This window comes from Gigantopelta aegis, chromosome 3 (genome assembly GCF_016097555.1).
Source record: "Gigantopelta aegis isolate Gae_Host chromosome 3, Gae_host_genome, whole genome shotgun sequence".
Taxonomy (NCBI): Eukaryota; Metazoa; Mollusca; class Gastropoda; order Neomphalida; family Peltospiridae; genus Gigantopelta; species Gigantopelta aegis.
This window is the reverse complement of record NC_054701.1, coordinates 24,777,109-24,794,350: the sequence shown is the minus strand read 5'-3', so window position 1 is coordinate 24,794,350 and position 17,242 is coordinate 24,777,109. Positions and strand designations below refer to the sequence as shown.

Below are 17,242 nucleotides of genomic sequence, written 5' to 3'. Positions count from 1 at the left end.
GTTGCCCCATTTTTCCTCACTTTTAATTTAAAAGTACGCATAATATAGCTGGAAATAATGGAAAGAAAGAAAGAAAGAAAGAAAGAAAGAAAAAAATGTTTTATTTAAGGACGCACTCAACACATTTCATTTACGGTTATATGGCGTCAGACATATGGTTAAGGACCACACAGATTTTGAGAGGAAACCCGCTGTCGCCACTTCATGGGCTACTCTTTCCGATTAGCAGCAAGGGATCTTTTATTTGCGCTTCCCACAGGCAGAATAGCACAAACCATGGCCTTTGTTGAACCAGTTATGGATCACTAGTCGGTGCAAGTGGTTTACACCTACCCATTGAGCCTTGCAGAGCACTCACTCAGGGTTTGGAGTCGGTATCTGGATTAAAAATCCCATGCCTCGACTGAGATCCAAACCCAGTACCTACCAGCCTGTTGACCGATGGCCTAACCACGACGCCACCGAGGCTGGTATAATGGAAAGAAGATTATAACAAGCATTCTGAGAATACTGCTAAACCAATACACATCCCCTACCAGGCCTAACTATTTTTTTTATCTTCTAAGATCAAGGGCCATAACTCTGTAAAACAATGGGTAAATCACCATGAAAGAAAAACTTAATCTGTAACAGTACACGATAAATTTTTAAACACAATTTCAGCTCAATATTTTGAGGCACTGCGAAAAAAAGTCTGGAATTTTTGTTTTTCATATCTCCTAAGTTCAAGGACAATAACTCTGTCAAAAATGGCTAAATTGTGATGAAAGTCAAACTTGATCTGAAACTGTACACCATAAAGCTATACACACAAAATTTCAGTTCAATATCTTGAGGCACTGCATAACAATTGTCCGAAAAACCATATGTGGAACATACAGCAGGATAGCGATGAAAGCAATTAGTTCCCTCCAGTTGGATTGGTTGGGGACTAAACAATATTCTACGTGTGATAGTAAAGTATGTATTCTTACAGTCCTCTGAATCTTCCCCAGTTTCTATAACTTTGTAGAAATACTTCATCAGATCTTCAAAATCCTGTTTGTCTGACGCTCTTGGTTCGGAAATAATCTTTTTCCGTTGCAGAATCTTCCCCCATAAACCTGTTATCTAAACATTTTAGAAAAAGTAATGTTAATCATATGCATATATTATTGACAGCTCTTTAAAAATAATAAAGGAAATAATGTTTTAAAGATGAACTGTAAAACACACTCAAATAAATTTAAGCTTTCAGTAATTCAGAACAAACACAACCTGGTGAAAATGAGTTTATGCCAAAAACCTGAAATCAGGTATAAAGCTGGGGAAAAAATCACACTCCAGAATAAATTACCGCCCTTTACCACCCTCCTAATTTTTTTTGTCATGAGCATTATTTTTCACCTACTCAAGTGTGCAATTTTGAGTAAAGTCTGTGAACTTGAAGTTCGCAAAAATAATGTAGAACTCTCTGGCTTGCCTAGTATACGAGCCCACATGGGTCGTAAAATAATTTGTAAAAAGTATACTGATTTTCTAGACATTTTCTCATAATCCAGGGAAACCATAGTCTTCAAACCATTTTATAACAAAAAAGTATTTACATATTGGAATTATTTATGGAATATCCTTAATTTTACATCGATCAATTTAAATTAAACTTTAATAACAAAAATAAAACATATAGAGAAACATTTTCACAAATTATATTTAACAAAACTGATAGAGATACAATCATATATACATACATGCATATCACATATAGCTGAGAACAATACTATATTCCACACACACCAAAATTTTTAATATTTTGAATATCTTCTTTTCTATTGCAGATGCATAGTAGAGCTCGTTGGATTGGTGGTATCTTCAAATTTTCAAACAGGGAGTCCTTATAGCACTTTAATTATTGAAACCAAAATCGCACATTGCAATCCCTCACTATCAGGTGGATTTTTGAGTAAAAAGTAATTATTTGAACCCTTGACCGTATCTTTGAATACTTACCTTCCATCTTTCTTGAACTTTTTGAAGCATCTTGTATGACGACAGAAAACACAGAACACCATGGGGTACAGTCTGAAAAAAAAAAAAAAAAAGTAATCTACATATAAGTGCTAAAATATTTCCCTCTACCATGGTCATCATAAATATTACTGTTATGCTTTTTAATGTTTTTCAAAGTATGTTTACTGTAAATTACTGAAATAGGAACAATTTATTATCTATCTATACAAGCAACATAAAATTTGCATTAAAAATGGATTTTGTAATCACATGGTTGTCTTAGTCAGGGGTGAGAATTGGTTAACTGTAAAAAAAATGGAAATCTAGAGGGTCTCGAAAATTCTTGAAATCCTAGGTTAAAGGGACATACCCTAGTTTTTAAACACAAAGGCATATTTTTTTTACTATTAGAGCCATTTCTGATCACTGATACTGATAACTTTACTTAGATTTTATTCTTGAGGTTATCCATTTCCGTACATTCAAGTGTTTTTGGTCATCCTGGTGTTTTTAATATCACAAAATGAATTTCTCATCTTTTTAAAAACGCACGTGCGTCTGAGAAGTAACAGTTATGGAGTCAAGTTTTAGTCTATTTTTCGAGGGTAGTTCGCCATTTCAAAGTCACAGACTCATGTTTCACTCAATTGTAACTTTATCCAAATGTGTTACAGATTTGTAAATTAACTAAACTTAGTGTGCATTCTCATGGGCTGAAACTAGGGTCTGTCCCTTTAAAATATGTGCCATCTGACACATTTTGGAGGAAAGGATAATTAAAATGTGAGGAAATGCAATGTTCCATGAGAGGAAAACAGCTGATCCGAAGAGAATTCCCACCCCTGCTTAGTTTACAGTTTAGAAAAATATTTTATAATAAAATACATTAAAGTATTCATGCAACAAAATAAAGAGAACAAAAAGGGTAATACCTCACAAACCCGAAGAATTAGCTGTCCCAGTTCGTCTTGGAAAGCGAAAGTGTCCACATTGCGATACACTGCCTGCAATTGTGAGCCTGTTGGTCCCTGGCCAATCGCACCAACCCATATCTGTGAGATACACAAGAGTATTAGACTTTAAGGGTTTTATCACTAGATACGAAAGTAACTTCAATTTGGCATATTTACTGCACAAGAAATTTGATAAAAGGCTGATTGAATGTTGAGAAATGATATCTGTAATGTAATAATAAACGTTTATTGATTTTACTATAAATGTTTGATTAGACAAAAGAATTTGCGTCCAAATTTATAAACTAAATTAGCCAAATTGTTAACAGTATCCCCCCCCCCCATCAGCAATTATTAATATATTTACAAGAGATCAAACTGTATGCTGAGAGAGGTTAATGCTAATTAATGTTTTTAACATGAAAAAATGCCATTAAAAATACTTGCATATTTAACTTTTTTGTGCATATAATATTAGGAAGGATGAGGTAGGCCCCCCCACCCCAAAAATGAAAAGGAAGAATTTTCTTTGTATGCTTACATAAATGTTGATAGTTGTGACTGACTCCTTAGGGCTAAACAAAATATCAATATTGTAATTTCATACATGGCATTTTTTCTCTGCATAAATATTAAGAAATAATAACAAATTCCTAAAAAATAGTTTTATCAACATGCAAGGAAACTAGAATATGATTCAGAATTTGTATAACTTTAAAAAAAAATCAACAACTTACTTGATTGTCTTTTATTACGTGATTTGCCTCGAGCTGGATTGGAAAAGGCAGACCAAGTTCTGACTGGAATGATGATGTTGGAGACAGGGTTCCACTAGTCAGCACCAGACATCGACAATCGGCAAAATCGGAAAATGCCTGAAATAATCAAAAGTAGAGATACCAGACTTCAATAAAAAAAAAATTGGTCAAAGAATGATGCACCAGGGTACTACCAATTCAGCTCATTTTCGTGTTCAGTTAATATTTTGTTTAACGACATTAACACAAAATTTAATCACCGGCTATTCAATGTCCAATGTGTGAAAATGATAGTATAGGATCCTTTATACAAAGAGAATGCACCACAGGCAATCATTCAATCATCAGAATTATATTATTAACTACACTTTAAAAAGTAACATGGTATGTCTTCAGGATTAAAAATAGGGAAACTGATGTTCTGGAAAAATCAGTTCCACATATCAGGGGTGGGAATTGGTGAACTGTAAAAAGAGGAAATCTACAGGGGTCCCGGAAATTCTTGAAATCCTAGGTTAAAATCTGTGCATCTGACACATTTTGGAGGAAAGGACGATTAAAATGCGAGGAATCGCAATGTTCCATGAGAGGAAACAGCTGATCCGAGGAGAATTCCCACCCCTGACATATACCAAATGCTCAAAACAAAGACCTGTTTGTCATCAAGGTGTTATCAACATGACAAAAATAGCTATGGATGAAGTTAATAAATAGTGGAGAACAACTAAACAAATAAAACTTACCACTGCTGGATTCATGCACCAGAAATTCAGCGAAAAATTTACTTCTATGTTTGGCTGTGTATCTGAAATCAAGATAAAGTTTAAAGGACTCATCCCGAGTCGGGCCCCCGATCTTATCACAGGCCTGACTCGGGATGGGCATGTTCGAAACCCCAGTGGTATATGAGCATGTTAAATTAGTTACCTTCCTACCTAAAGTACTCAATCCTCCAGCAACAAACTTAACATTTTATCGAGGTGGGTAGTCCATCAAAATGTAAATGAGTTGCCATTTGTGGTCAAGAGGACATAGGTTGCAATTTTTTAAAACAGAATATACTGGAGGACAATTTCCAAATGTTGCAGAACTTCTTTTTTTTAAATATTTATTTTCCCCAGTCCATTCTGACAATGTCAAGGTTGGGGAGCCTTGAATTCATGGCCTTACATCAAAGTAATATAATTTATATACAAGTACATATATCTAATTTGTTGTATAATAATGTTATATAGTCATATATAACAATTTGATACATAAATGCATTTGTAATGTTTCTGTATAAATTAAAGATTGGCAAAAAAAAAAAAAAAATTGCTATGACGCATATAATGGAAAGGACTGGGAAATATAGGAGAAGAAGAAAGAAGATATAATGGTTAAAACACATAATAATAAATTGATAAATAAATAAATAAATAAGCAAACAAACAAAACAAAACAAAACAAAACAAAACAATAAATAAATAAAATAAATACATGGGGGCAGGGGGGGGGGGTAAATCTATACTAGCACGAAACGAAAAAGACCTGGAATTCGAAACAAGCTATTGTTAGGAAATATGTTTCAGTCAAAGAGATTAAGCCATGGTGTCCATTGTTGATTAAAAATGTAATTGCAATTCTTATATAAAATAAATCTTTCTATTTCAAACTTGTTTCGATAAATGTTTTTAAAATTATATTTTCTAAATATTTACCATCATTGTTGCAGAACTTACAACCATGAAGTAAGGTTGGAGTCACACCACTTTAACACAGATTGGTTCAGGTGATGTCTTGGGAGTAAATAATTAGCCTGTTTTCAATCTATACGTCATTTATAACAGTTTACAACATATACAACAAAGGAATATAATATGAAATACCTCTTCGATTTCTCTTAGACATCAGCCAAACAGCATTCTAAAAAAAAAAAAAGTAATCATATATGAGATCATAAAACGACAAACTGAAAGTTGAGACAGGATGATACACAAAACCCCTCACTCCAGTAGAACAATTATGTAGTCAGTGCAAATGGATTCAAGATGAATATCATCACATCATGTGTCAGTGTAATACTCCAAGCTCTAAACTATATGAATATTTAACTTTACATAATAACACATTTAAAATGATGTTTATGCATGAAAAATTTATTTTCACATTACCAAACTTGTGTAAAATATCATACAGACAAGAACAATTCAACAGGCAGTTTTAAAATTTGACATTCAAATACTTTTTTTTCTTACCGTTTGCTGATTCGGTTTCCTTGAGTAACTTGTAGTCTTTAGAACAGAAACTCTGAAAAACAAAAAATCATCCAAACATTAGACATGTTTTTTAATTTAAAAAATAACAAAAGCTATCTTTATTTTTTGTTTTAAATATTATTATAGTAAAAAAGATAACACTAGATTGTATTATGGGATGGTTAAAAAACAAATCATTAACAAAAGTATTTTCTCTTAGGATTTTTAAAACTCTATTTTTGAATCCTACTACTTCTAGAAATAAAGTGAAAGTAACATGCAGTGCAAGCTGTAAAACTGCCGATATAAAACATGGTCCACATAGAAAAACCTGCTGGGTTTTTTACCTAGATTGCTGTGCCCTATTTACAAGATTATGCTATAATAGTTCTACCAGATCATTCTGTTAGAACTGAACATGGACTGGCAAAGACATGGATAAACAACAATCCAGGAACTTGATAAATCCTTCGTTATATCACTGATCACCACTAGTCTTCAAAAAGCACCATCACCTGTAGTCCTCGACAAACTTGAGATCGTGTCGATACATGTATTCCATGACCATAAAGATCTGTTCTAGCACCTGCCGACTCGCCGACCCTAACTTGATGATCTGCCCCTTCTCATTCTTACGCTCGTCCTCCTCCTCTTCACAGATAAACTTGTAAGCTTTCTGAAATAGTGAAAACAATTATATAAAGCTCGTGGGAAGGGTATCATAACACCCTCCGCCTGTTACCGACCACGGTCGGGCTGCTGGTGCTCCCTTGCACCTGCCAGTGCAGGCGGTCCCTCCTCCTACCCACCTTTCCTGTCCTGGACAGAGATACCAGCTGAGGCCGGTACCTGTGCCCAAGACAGTCATGCACTATAACAGCTTGCTCTGAATGTGCACGTTAAACATTACTCCACTACATACCGGCCTCGGTGGCGTCGTGGCAGGCCATCGGTCTACAGGCTGGTAGGTACTGGGTTCGGATCCCAGTCGAGGCATGGGATTTTTAATCCAGATACATGTAGCGGGTTTTCTTTCTAAGACTATATGTCAAAATGACCAAATATTTGACATCCAATAGCCAATGATTAATAATAAATCAATGTGCTCTAGTGGTGTCATTAAACAAAACAAACTTTAACTTTAAAACATTTCTCAATCTGTCAACAGTTCCAATTGTAGCAGATATCTAATATATGTAATCATACCTGCAAGTCTTGAAAGTGGTTTGGTCCCATCTTCATGTTATTCATCTGTGCCACGATGTCAAACCCTGCCCAGATTTTACAAGATGTATTGAAATCCTTCTGCTCAAGATCTTCAGATTCTCGATGAATGAACATTTCCAGACCAGAACACTGAAATAGGTTTTTTGACCATGTCAGTATAAATACAATACAATACAACAAAGTTGATTAAACATATTTAGATTTTACAACAATGCCATACATTCAAGTTCCATAATACACTAATGGGTATCATGTATATCTACTAATTAAAAGAATGTGATTTAAAAAACCAAGCAATGTATCATAAAATATATCCTGCAATGTAAAGTATTACATGAAGGAAGAAGGAAATCTTTTATTTAACGACGCACTCACCACATTTTATTTATGGTTATATGGTGTTGGACATATGGTTAAGGACCACACAGATATTGAGGGAGGAAACCCGCTGTCGCCATTTCATGTGCTAATCTTTTCGATTAGCAGCAAGGGATCTTTTATATGCACCATATCACAGGCAGGATAGTACATACCACGGCCTTTGTTACACCAGTTGTGGAGCACTGACTGGAACGAGAAATAGCCTAATGTGCCCACCGATGGAAATCGATCCTAGGTCGATCGCGTATCAGGTGAGCACTGTACCACTGAGCTACATTCCACTCCCATCGTTTACATGATCAAAGACCAATATAATACCGTAATTAATATACTCATCTGCCAACTATGTTGTCAATTGTTCAGTTTTATATGCAGAGTTATTCTCAAGTAGCCCATTTATTATCCACTGCCTCATTGCTGATGTAATAAAAATAATTGAACGTTTAGAGATTTCCATAATTATTTAGACTAATCTCACTATTCAAATCTTCTGGAATTTATTCTTACCATTTTCTTTATTGTCAGGTGGTCAGCAAGTTTGATGTTGGCTTCAACTGAATGGACAAAAGTTTAAATTGTACGTTCATTTTATATTGAATATGTGTTGACAACAGCTATTAAAGAATTGAACAAAATTATCATGTTATGATTGGACGCACCTCACAATAGATACAACGTGACTGTTTCACTTGCCATTCAACAAGTTAAAAAATAATGTGTAACCTGCTTAAAATGCAGTTACAGTGATATACTAATACAGATTGTAAACTATTAAATCTCTTTTCATGTTGACATTGGTTTATCTAAACCTATAGTATATTGATGGAAAGAAAAAAAGGAACACACAAGTAGTAACATCAAATGTTGACAACAACCAAAATCCCCGTCCACAAGTATCAGAAAATTAACCATGTTACTGGACGTCAACCCCACAGTACTGACATGCAGTGCCACAATATATCTCTGTATTGTATACAGAAATAACTACTCCAGTAGTGAATTACATTTGGTCTCAAATACCATGCGTTCCCTTATTTCTTTCCATCACAGTGTACGATTTTGAGGAGAGTCCAGAAGCATGAAGCTCGCAAAAATCATATAGGACTCTCTAGCTTAACTTGGTTACGAGCCCGCATGGCTCTTAAACTTATTTGTACAAATTACATTGATTCTTCGAAATGACATAGTCAACATACATGGTTTTACACAAAACATTTAGTGTATTGTCTGTTCTACTGAAGACATGTGGTAGGGCTTGCTGGGTTGGTGGCAGGCTCTCAAGATTTACAAACAGTGAGTCCTTATGAGACTTAAATTTTTCAAACCAAAATCGCACACTGCATTAGTATATTTAAATAAAACAAATATGTTTAATTATATTATCCAAACGTTTTTGTAAAAAAAAAAAAAAAAAAAAAATCATTTAAATCCCTTACTCAAGGCATCAAGTTCGGTGATAACTTTGCTCAACTTATCGTCCATGATGGTCTGGCTCCCGGCCTCTCTAGCGGAGTCTTCAATATTGTGACCCTCGTCCAGAATGATGATGTTGTGCTTCAAATTAATCTCCATCTGTCGTACAAATATTTAAACTGCTATTGACAATAAAAGTATTGTGTTTCATAAGCAGTGAATTATTTTTACTAGTGAGTAAATACAAAAAAGTTAAAAAAAAAGAAAAGAAAAAAAAGAAAAAAAAGAAAGAAAGAAAAAAAGAAAAGAAAGAAAACTTTAAGAAACCCAGGTATGGCCTAGAATAAAACAATATTGCTTGATTTAACTAAAACAGATTCATTCATGCCGCCACGGCTGCCTTTTGGTGTCAGATATAACATCATTTTTAATTTTCTCTTTTTTCACAAAATATTTTTTAAATTTACAAAAAACTAATAATATAATTAAACAGCCTACTCACACTGTTTCTGATGACGGGATCAACCAGATAATTGTATGGACAGATAATCAAATCTGAACAGTCTTTAAGTCCCTTCGTCACAAAGTAAGGACATGCCTAAAAATAAAATATGTTAAAATAAAAAAAAAATTATAAAAATAATGGCCGAACACAGAGCCTAATACTAAAATAAACAAATGAATGCCACATACATTGCATACTGTGACCCAATATCGCAGGTCGCTCAAAACATCTGTAAGATACTGGTTATATTAGCACCAAGATCAAATAAAAATACGAAAAATAAATAAATACAAATTCCAAAAAAGTTAATGCCTCGTCTGCTATAAAATTTTAAAGTGAAAACCTTGATCTGAAATTTTTTTAATTCTTTTAAAAATCTATGATTTGCAAAATCTAGTCCTTTAATTAATTATTAATTAATTTAATTTAAGAAAAAATATATGCATGGAGATAAATATTCACATGACTTAAATTTCATTGATCTGAACTTGTAATTTGTGACAAATGGAATTAAATGTGAAATTTAACATAAAGCTATTAAAGTTGAAACTGTGACCTATTTTAATAAGTTGAAAACAAAAGATGTCCAAGTACTTTTTTGTGTCATATTTGTCCTTGACACATGTACCAGCATCTTTGTACAATGTTTTTATTAATTTGCTAAAAATAATTTCATTTTTCTTTCTTCGATGATGACACTTGACCCAGATATAATAGCTTCTCAGCTCAATTTTAACTTAAAACCCCACAAAAGTTCACTGAATAGAATGAATATTTTAACAACATCTCACCATGAACATAACATAATAAACTCTATTTACACTAATTTTGTCTGATCATACATACTTTTTTCTTCTTCAAGACATCAACAATATCTTCCAGATCCCATGCACCCGTAAGACCAAAAGCATTCAATGCAACATGAGAGGAAACACGTTTTGCTTTCTCACACAGACTGCAACCAGGACCCTGAAATTCACAACACTGGCTATAACAGTGGCACACACTTTTTAACTATATGCATATTTTCACAGTAAATATTCCACTAACACCCCCTTTTTTAGAAGTAATAATTAATATATAAACACTCACAATGTTATAATAATAACTTATGCTATAAAAACTGAAACTGAAACCTTTGGGAGAAGTTAAATACATTGAGGAGGAGTAAGCCATGATTATCGATGACACAAGTGGGATGAACTAGCAGTTAAATTTTCTTGGTACCTACGATGGACTAATTACAGGGTAATACTCAAATCTCGACTGTTAATGACTCGATACACTTTAAGAGCATTTAAAGAAAATGACTCAAATGTAATGCACAGACAGATATATAAAAATTAAAGAAAAAACACAAAAAACCCCAATAAATAACATCAAAACAATGAAAGAGGTTAACATAACCCCCACTAATTGCCGGTAACAACATAAAAAACATAATTCTTTAGTTTATTCTACATAGATGAAGATAATACAGTCACTGACAACCTGCTATATTTATATATATATATGTATAAATATAAATATAAATATATTTTAAGTGCATAAACATATGTTTTTACATTTAGCAAATCCTTACAGCCCTCGTTCTTGTTAGATGACCGTGATATTACCGGGTGGATACAGGTGTGTTCACGACTGGCAAGAATTGTCATGCTGAAGAAAAAAACAAAAACGTTATAGTTAGCTGGTTGATATACAACATATAAACAATAGATTTGAATAACAACAAAGTGGCAGCATTTTACATAACACAGTTTTGGTTAGATAAAGGACAAAACTAGTGAAAAGTATAGTGAAAACAGCAGATAATTCAGTCAATAACTAAGACATAACAGAGTGCACTCTTTGTATATTATACACCAAACATTTTTTTTTTTTTTTAGCAAAAATCATTTAAATTAATTCAAGTGTTTTCATGTTTGAATTCTCCAACAAAAATGGATATGATTGGGTTTTTCACTGTACCTTTAAAATTTTGTGCGATTTCTTATTTGTAAAACTCAGAAAAATCAGGGATAACTTTTCTTTTTTAAATAATAATTTATTATCACATTAATAATAAAATAATACTGAATTACTATTAAAATGATGTGTTTAGTTCTAGCAAGAAGCCAATGTAAACATTTTTAAAGGGTGATTTAATAATTATAAGTAGAAAGAAACAAAACTGCAAGTAAAATATGTCTCCATGTAAAGCATATAACTGAATGAATGAATGAATGAATGAATGAATGTTTAACGACACCCCAGCACGAAAAATACATCGGCTATTGGGTGTCAAACTGTGGTAATGCAAACAAATAAAGTCATGATCAACATCAATATAAAACTTTAAGATTTAAATAAAAACACAGTGTAAAGAACTGTGCAAAAATACAAATATCACAGACAGATACTGATTTTTACTCAAAATTTCAATTGTATCTCGAAGACAACAAGGAGATTTGTGCTGTATTGGCCATTCTCAAAGAGAATGTTACACCCCTGCACCATGGTGAGGTTACAGCATGTGCAGGGGCATATAACTGAAATGCGAAATAACTGAAATGCGAAATAAACCACAGATATACCTGGTGTCACTGTAAGCAGTTTTTCTTAATTCACGAACAATTTGTGCAACTTGTTTGTGAGTCCTGGTGCCAAAATAAATCTTGGGAATTCTGAAAAAGAAAACAAAGTACTAGATATAAATAATTATGATCAGCAAGTTTAACAGTCCCGAATCAGATGTGCTCTACTTTATTCAGGGCTAGCTCTGGCACTCGCCAAATTCATCAATTGTGAAGTTTGAAAGCAGTTGAGGAATTTTATTTTAATTTGGCAAAATAATTTATGTAATAACTGACATTAAAATTTAAAAAAAAATCTGTTGATTTCTGCAATTGTTAAAGTTTAATAGACAATTTGGCAAAATATTTTGCTCACCCAGAGCTAGCCCTGTATATTCAGTTAAAAGTTGTTTTTGTTTAATGATACCACTAGAGCACATTGGTTAATTAATCATCGGCTATTGGCTATTTAATATGCACTGTCCTAAACAGGTGTCAGCATATACTACGATCTTTCATATACCAGGCATAGAGCAGTGGCTGGGATGGAGAAAAACAAAATGAATCTGCCTAGGTTGCTCAAAATATAATTTCATACTTGATACAAGAAAGGTATGCAAAATTAATGGTCACTGGCTTTTACAAATGACTTGTAAATCTAAATGTATGATGCAACGAAAGGTTTCAAAATAATTATCTAGATAAAGAACATTTAGTTTTAGAAACAAAGCACAAAACCTAAGACTGAATATGATTTTGTTCTTACTTTCTCTTTGTTGATTTTTCAGCTTTGTTGAATATTTTACAAGAACAATTTTGACAATCCTCTGAGCTGGTAATTTTACTTGTGTTACAACTCATGTTGTCATCCATGAGGTTTACTGGTTTTAGTGGAGTTCGATCAGTGTCCAGATGTCCATCATCATAGGAAATACTGATGTGTTTTCGGGGACTATTTCCAGTAATCTACAAAAAGAAAACATCTAATAAAGAAACTGTTAAAAACAAACCTGGACCTATGCTTATAAAACTTAAGTATTGACTCAAGGCTTTAGAAACTGAAGTTTGAAGAATGTTAATGCTACGAGTCTCAACCTTAAGATTTTATAAGCACAGGTCTAAAGTATCTGTAAATAACTATTTAATAATCAAATTTTGTTTTTCATATTAGAATGAACTGAAAATAATTTTAATTTCCCCTCAAGAAGACTTGGTACTTAATACCCATATTGGTGGGTAAAATTTAGCCTTCTTGTTTTTGGGGAGGGAGGGGTGCGTGGTTAATTAAAAGGGCAATATTACTACAAACTTAAATCTATGAAATTCCACAATTGTTTTGTAAGTTCATCTATTTTAAGTCAGTATAAGCAAATAAAGACATTAGGGGGTGGTGGAGTGGAGCAGAGATGTACCAGCATTATGAACTTATGTTTCAACTGAGAAGAAGCAACACCACTAATAAAATCTAATTTCAGTCAGGTATGATTGCCATGTACTTTATCTTGTTGAACAGACATTTGTAACAGAAACAATCTCGTTTTGTGCCGTAAACTTGACAACTGTTGAAATTATTTCTCCTTGTGTTTGTTGTTACCTTTGAAGTCAGAGTTTTTAGTTTTTTCCCATCCTGCTTAAAATCATCATCATCGTCATCAATGACTGAAAAAAAAAAAAAAAATGTCAACAATGGTATTACTATACAAATTGAAACAGTTTTTAAAAAGTTCACAATCTCACAATGAAAAAAAAAATTTACTTCAAGAAAATTTATACAACTAGGGTTTTTTTCCTATTCAAAGAGAAAATTTATTAATCCTATCAATCAAAACACTGTTTAAATGTAAAAGTTTTTTTCCTGAAAAAAATTATTGAGTCTCGATACAAATGGTAAACAATTTGATTGGTGTTTGTCTAGACCTGTAAATTTGAGATCAAGTCAACTCAAAAGTTTTATAAGCATAGACTCATGCATCAAACTGTTTTCAGTTGCATAGAACCATTTTTTGTTTTATTTTGACATTACCTAGCTAAAGTATATTGAAGCGCTTGTAAACTTGTAAATTAGGTGGTTGTTCTCTACATCACAGTACAGGATCCCTTCAACAGTATTGCAGACTTTTACTGACTGAGATAACTTTGGTTCACACAACAAAAAAAAACCCCAAAAAACCCCATTCAAGTACTCTTCAAAGGTAAATATATTAAACAACAAAAGACATGAAAATATTAATTTAGTTTTATTTAATTTATTTAAAATTATTCAGTTTGAATATCTATTTTTTTTTGCCTATTAAAATGACCAATATCTTGTGGACATTTGAGGCCCGTTTTAACAGTCTATTTACCAATTAATTTTATCAAACTTTTGTTGTTCAGTGTTTATCCTGCAACAAAAGTGTTAAGATCTTTATGTGACTAAACACATTCTATATATTATTATTTCCGTCACTACAACATGGTACTAATATCCAATGCATATAGACAACCACACCCTATAAAAGCACCAAGCAACGCTAAATTATATTTGAATGAATTTTCTTATAGGAAAACAATACTAACCAATTCTTCCAGCAGGCGCATCTGTTTGTTGGTCGTTGTGAAAGTATGGTGAAACATTAACTTTAGTTGTGCTGTTGCAAACTGATTCTGTGATGTTTGGTTTGTAGTTGCTAGGCGGTGTAGTGATGCTCGAATGACAGGAACAGCGACACTTTTCAACTACAATATATAAAATTTAGTGATACATGTACAAAAATTGTATAATTATAAATATATGTACATACAAATACAATCATAACATAATACACCATTGACACTTATAAATGTAATCTAATTGTACTGGGATACACGAAGTCGTTACCACCATCAACACACACACACACACATGCATACACACCCACACCCACACACAAGCGAGTACTGCTAACGCAATACATGTCTCCTGGCGGGCCCCACAAATGTTCATATCTCCTATGATCAAGGGCCATAACTGTGAAACATTGATAACTTCCATTTTTGACAGTTACATGTATGTCCCTTGAATAAATTCCCACAAAAGTCAAAACTTGATCTGGCCACCGGCCTCAGTGGTGTCATGGTTAAGCCATCGAACACAGGGCACAATATTTCACCCGAACCGCTGTTCTGTTCGCGTGTCGGTTACACAAAATTAAATTTACGCGAACCGCAAATCGGTTACGTCGTGACCTGTAGACGTTCAGAAATTAAAACTTACAGACTTCATGATTACAGGAAGTTTATTAACGCAGACATACTACTAGTATTCCGACCAATCTTTTAGACTAATTTTTAGATACTTATTGCGCGGCAAACCAGTAGACAACAGTATATTGCAACGGTTATAACTTGCGACCGAAGGCTCAGAATAGAGACGAGCCAAACGTTTTAAAGAAATATGCACGGACCGCTAATGCGCCTAAATTATCTGCTGCTATTTTATCTCTAAAGGAATATATGTAGACATAATATTGGATTGTCTTTAATTTTACAAAGGTTGAAAACGGTTTTAACGTAAACAAAAATGCAAAAATGTCACAAAAGCTGAAAAATACTAACATCGCATAATGAGCTTTAAATAACAAAATTTGGAACATCACTGTAGTATAGAAGTACCAGCGATAAAGTGAAAGTAGCATCGCCACCGCAAAATATCAGTGTCAAATTGTGGTCTTTCTTTTTATGTTATTATAATATTTATTTTTATTAATCTAATCATGCACCAATGAGTAGCCTGTTTTGTAGTTTAGAGGAACTGGACATTTGTTGTTTGGGTTTTTGTTAATCTGCTGTATACTAAATTTTACATATCAGTGACAAATGGTAGCCTTTATTTGTTATTTATAAAATAAAATTATTAGTCTAATCATGCACCAGGGAATGGGCATTTTTCCTCCAAATGTATTTATTTTGTTTCAGTACTGGGCTGATATTTAATCCTTTTACAATAGTGTTATCTTCCGCAAGCTGCACAAAGGTTTTAGAATACGGTGGCCCGATGCCCGAGGACAGTGGGTTTTAGATTCGGGCAACTAAAAATTACTTTTTGCGATCCCGATGGCAAGTGGTGAATAATAATAATAATAATAATAATAATAAAAAATCTACAACGCTACGATCGTACGAAAACAAAAGAAACTTCTGCAAGTCACTTCTTTCGATGTGCAAGCATTAAAGAAACTGTTTTCTGTTTTATAACACATTTTCTTTTGTATTTTGTTTTAACTTTATGTTTGAGCTCAAAATTTATGTATTTATAATATAATTTCAACGTAACTTTGAGGTAACCGATGAGGTAATCTACAGGTTACGCAAATATAATTCACGTAACAATTGGTTACCTAGGTAAAAACCACGTGAACCGACTTCCGGTTACCTCAGATTTTGAAATATTGTCCCCTGCGGACATAAGGCTGGTAGGTACAGGGTTTGCAGCCCGGTACCGGCTCCCACCCAGAATGAGTTTTAACAACTCAGTGGGTAGGTGTAAGACCACTACACCCTCTTCTCTCTCACTAACCACTAACAATTAACCATCTGTTCTGGACAGACAGCCCAGATAGCTGAGGTATGTACCCAGCGTGCTTGTACCTTAACTGGATATAAGCATAAAAATAAGATGAAATGAAATGAAAATGATCTGGCCATAACATTGTCGAAAATGTGTAAATCCCCATGCAGTGGTTGCAAAACAAGGCGTCGCATGTGACGTTTACTACCCTCATTTCCGACATCAATTTTTGCCACAGTTGCTCAGACTCCAGTTCATATTTTCTTGGTTCTTGTCTGAATGTATAGCTCGGCTTCTATGTGTTAATTTCTTCAGGAAAACTTTGAGTTTCCCCACGAATACAGCGTCCATTACTGCTCATTGCCTTTGTTTTTAAAATATATTTTGTTTTGATTCATGAACACACTAGACCCAGTGGCCGAACGTTGCAATGTTACTTTATTTCCGCTGTGTCATGCACATACTTCAATTTGCAGACGACGTTAGACTGTCAAAGAGATGATAAAATAAATGTTTATGTTTTGTGAACCCCAAGCCCCGTTGAATAAAGCAGTGCACTTAATTGTTGGACAATCATGCTTTATGTAGTTATTATAATTGTAGCCTTTGCTCCTGATGTGATTTATCGCTACTAGGCTTATTTTAATTTTATGACAAATAGCGACGCCATTCAATTTTCGGACCCTTTAATTTGTC

General features: G+C 33.5%; 1 protein-coding gene across 1 annotated transcript in view; it reads right to left on the bottom strand.

Moving 5' to 3' along the window:
* LOC121367742 (Fanconi anemia group J protein homolog) overlaps positions 1–17,242 on the bottom strand; it is a 45,373-nt gene that overhangs the window by 20,318 nt on the left and 7,813 nt on the right. Inside the window, exons 5-22 of the mRNA XM_041492084.1 lie at positions 14,578–14,736; positions 13,613–13,677; positions 12,785–12,984; positions 12,040–12,129; positions 11,029–11,122; positions 10,310–10,432; positions 9,461–9,556; positions 8,982–9,117; positions 8,053–8,099; positions 7,144–7,293; positions 6,453–6,613; positions 5,938–5,989; positions 5,569–5,605; positions 4,444–4,505; positions 3,680–3,817; positions 2,922–3,041; positions 1,990–2,061; positions 975–1,110 (exon numbers count right to left, since the gene is read on the bottom strand). Of these exons, the coding sequence (XP_041348018.1) occupies positions 975–1,110; positions 1,990–2,061; positions 2,922–3,041; positions 3,680–3,817; positions 4,444–4,505; positions 5,569–5,605; positions 5,938–5,989; positions 6,453–6,613; positions 7,144–7,293; positions 8,053–8,099; positions 8,982–9,117; positions 9,461–9,556; positions 10,310–10,432; positions 11,029–11,122; positions 12,040–12,129; positions 12,785–12,984; positions 13,613–13,677; positions 14,578–14,736 (1,938 nt within the window). The remainder of the gene's footprint in view (positions 1–974; positions 1,111–1,989; positions 2,062–2,921; positions 3,042–3,679; positions 3,818–4,443; positions 4,506–5,568; positions 5,606–5,937; positions 5,990–6,452; positions 6,614–7,143; positions 7,294–8,052; positions 8,100–8,981; positions 9,118–9,460; positions 9,557–10,309; positions 10,433–11,028; positions 11,123–12,039; positions 12,130–12,784; positions 12,985–13,612; positions 13,678–14,577; positions 14,737–17,242) is intronic.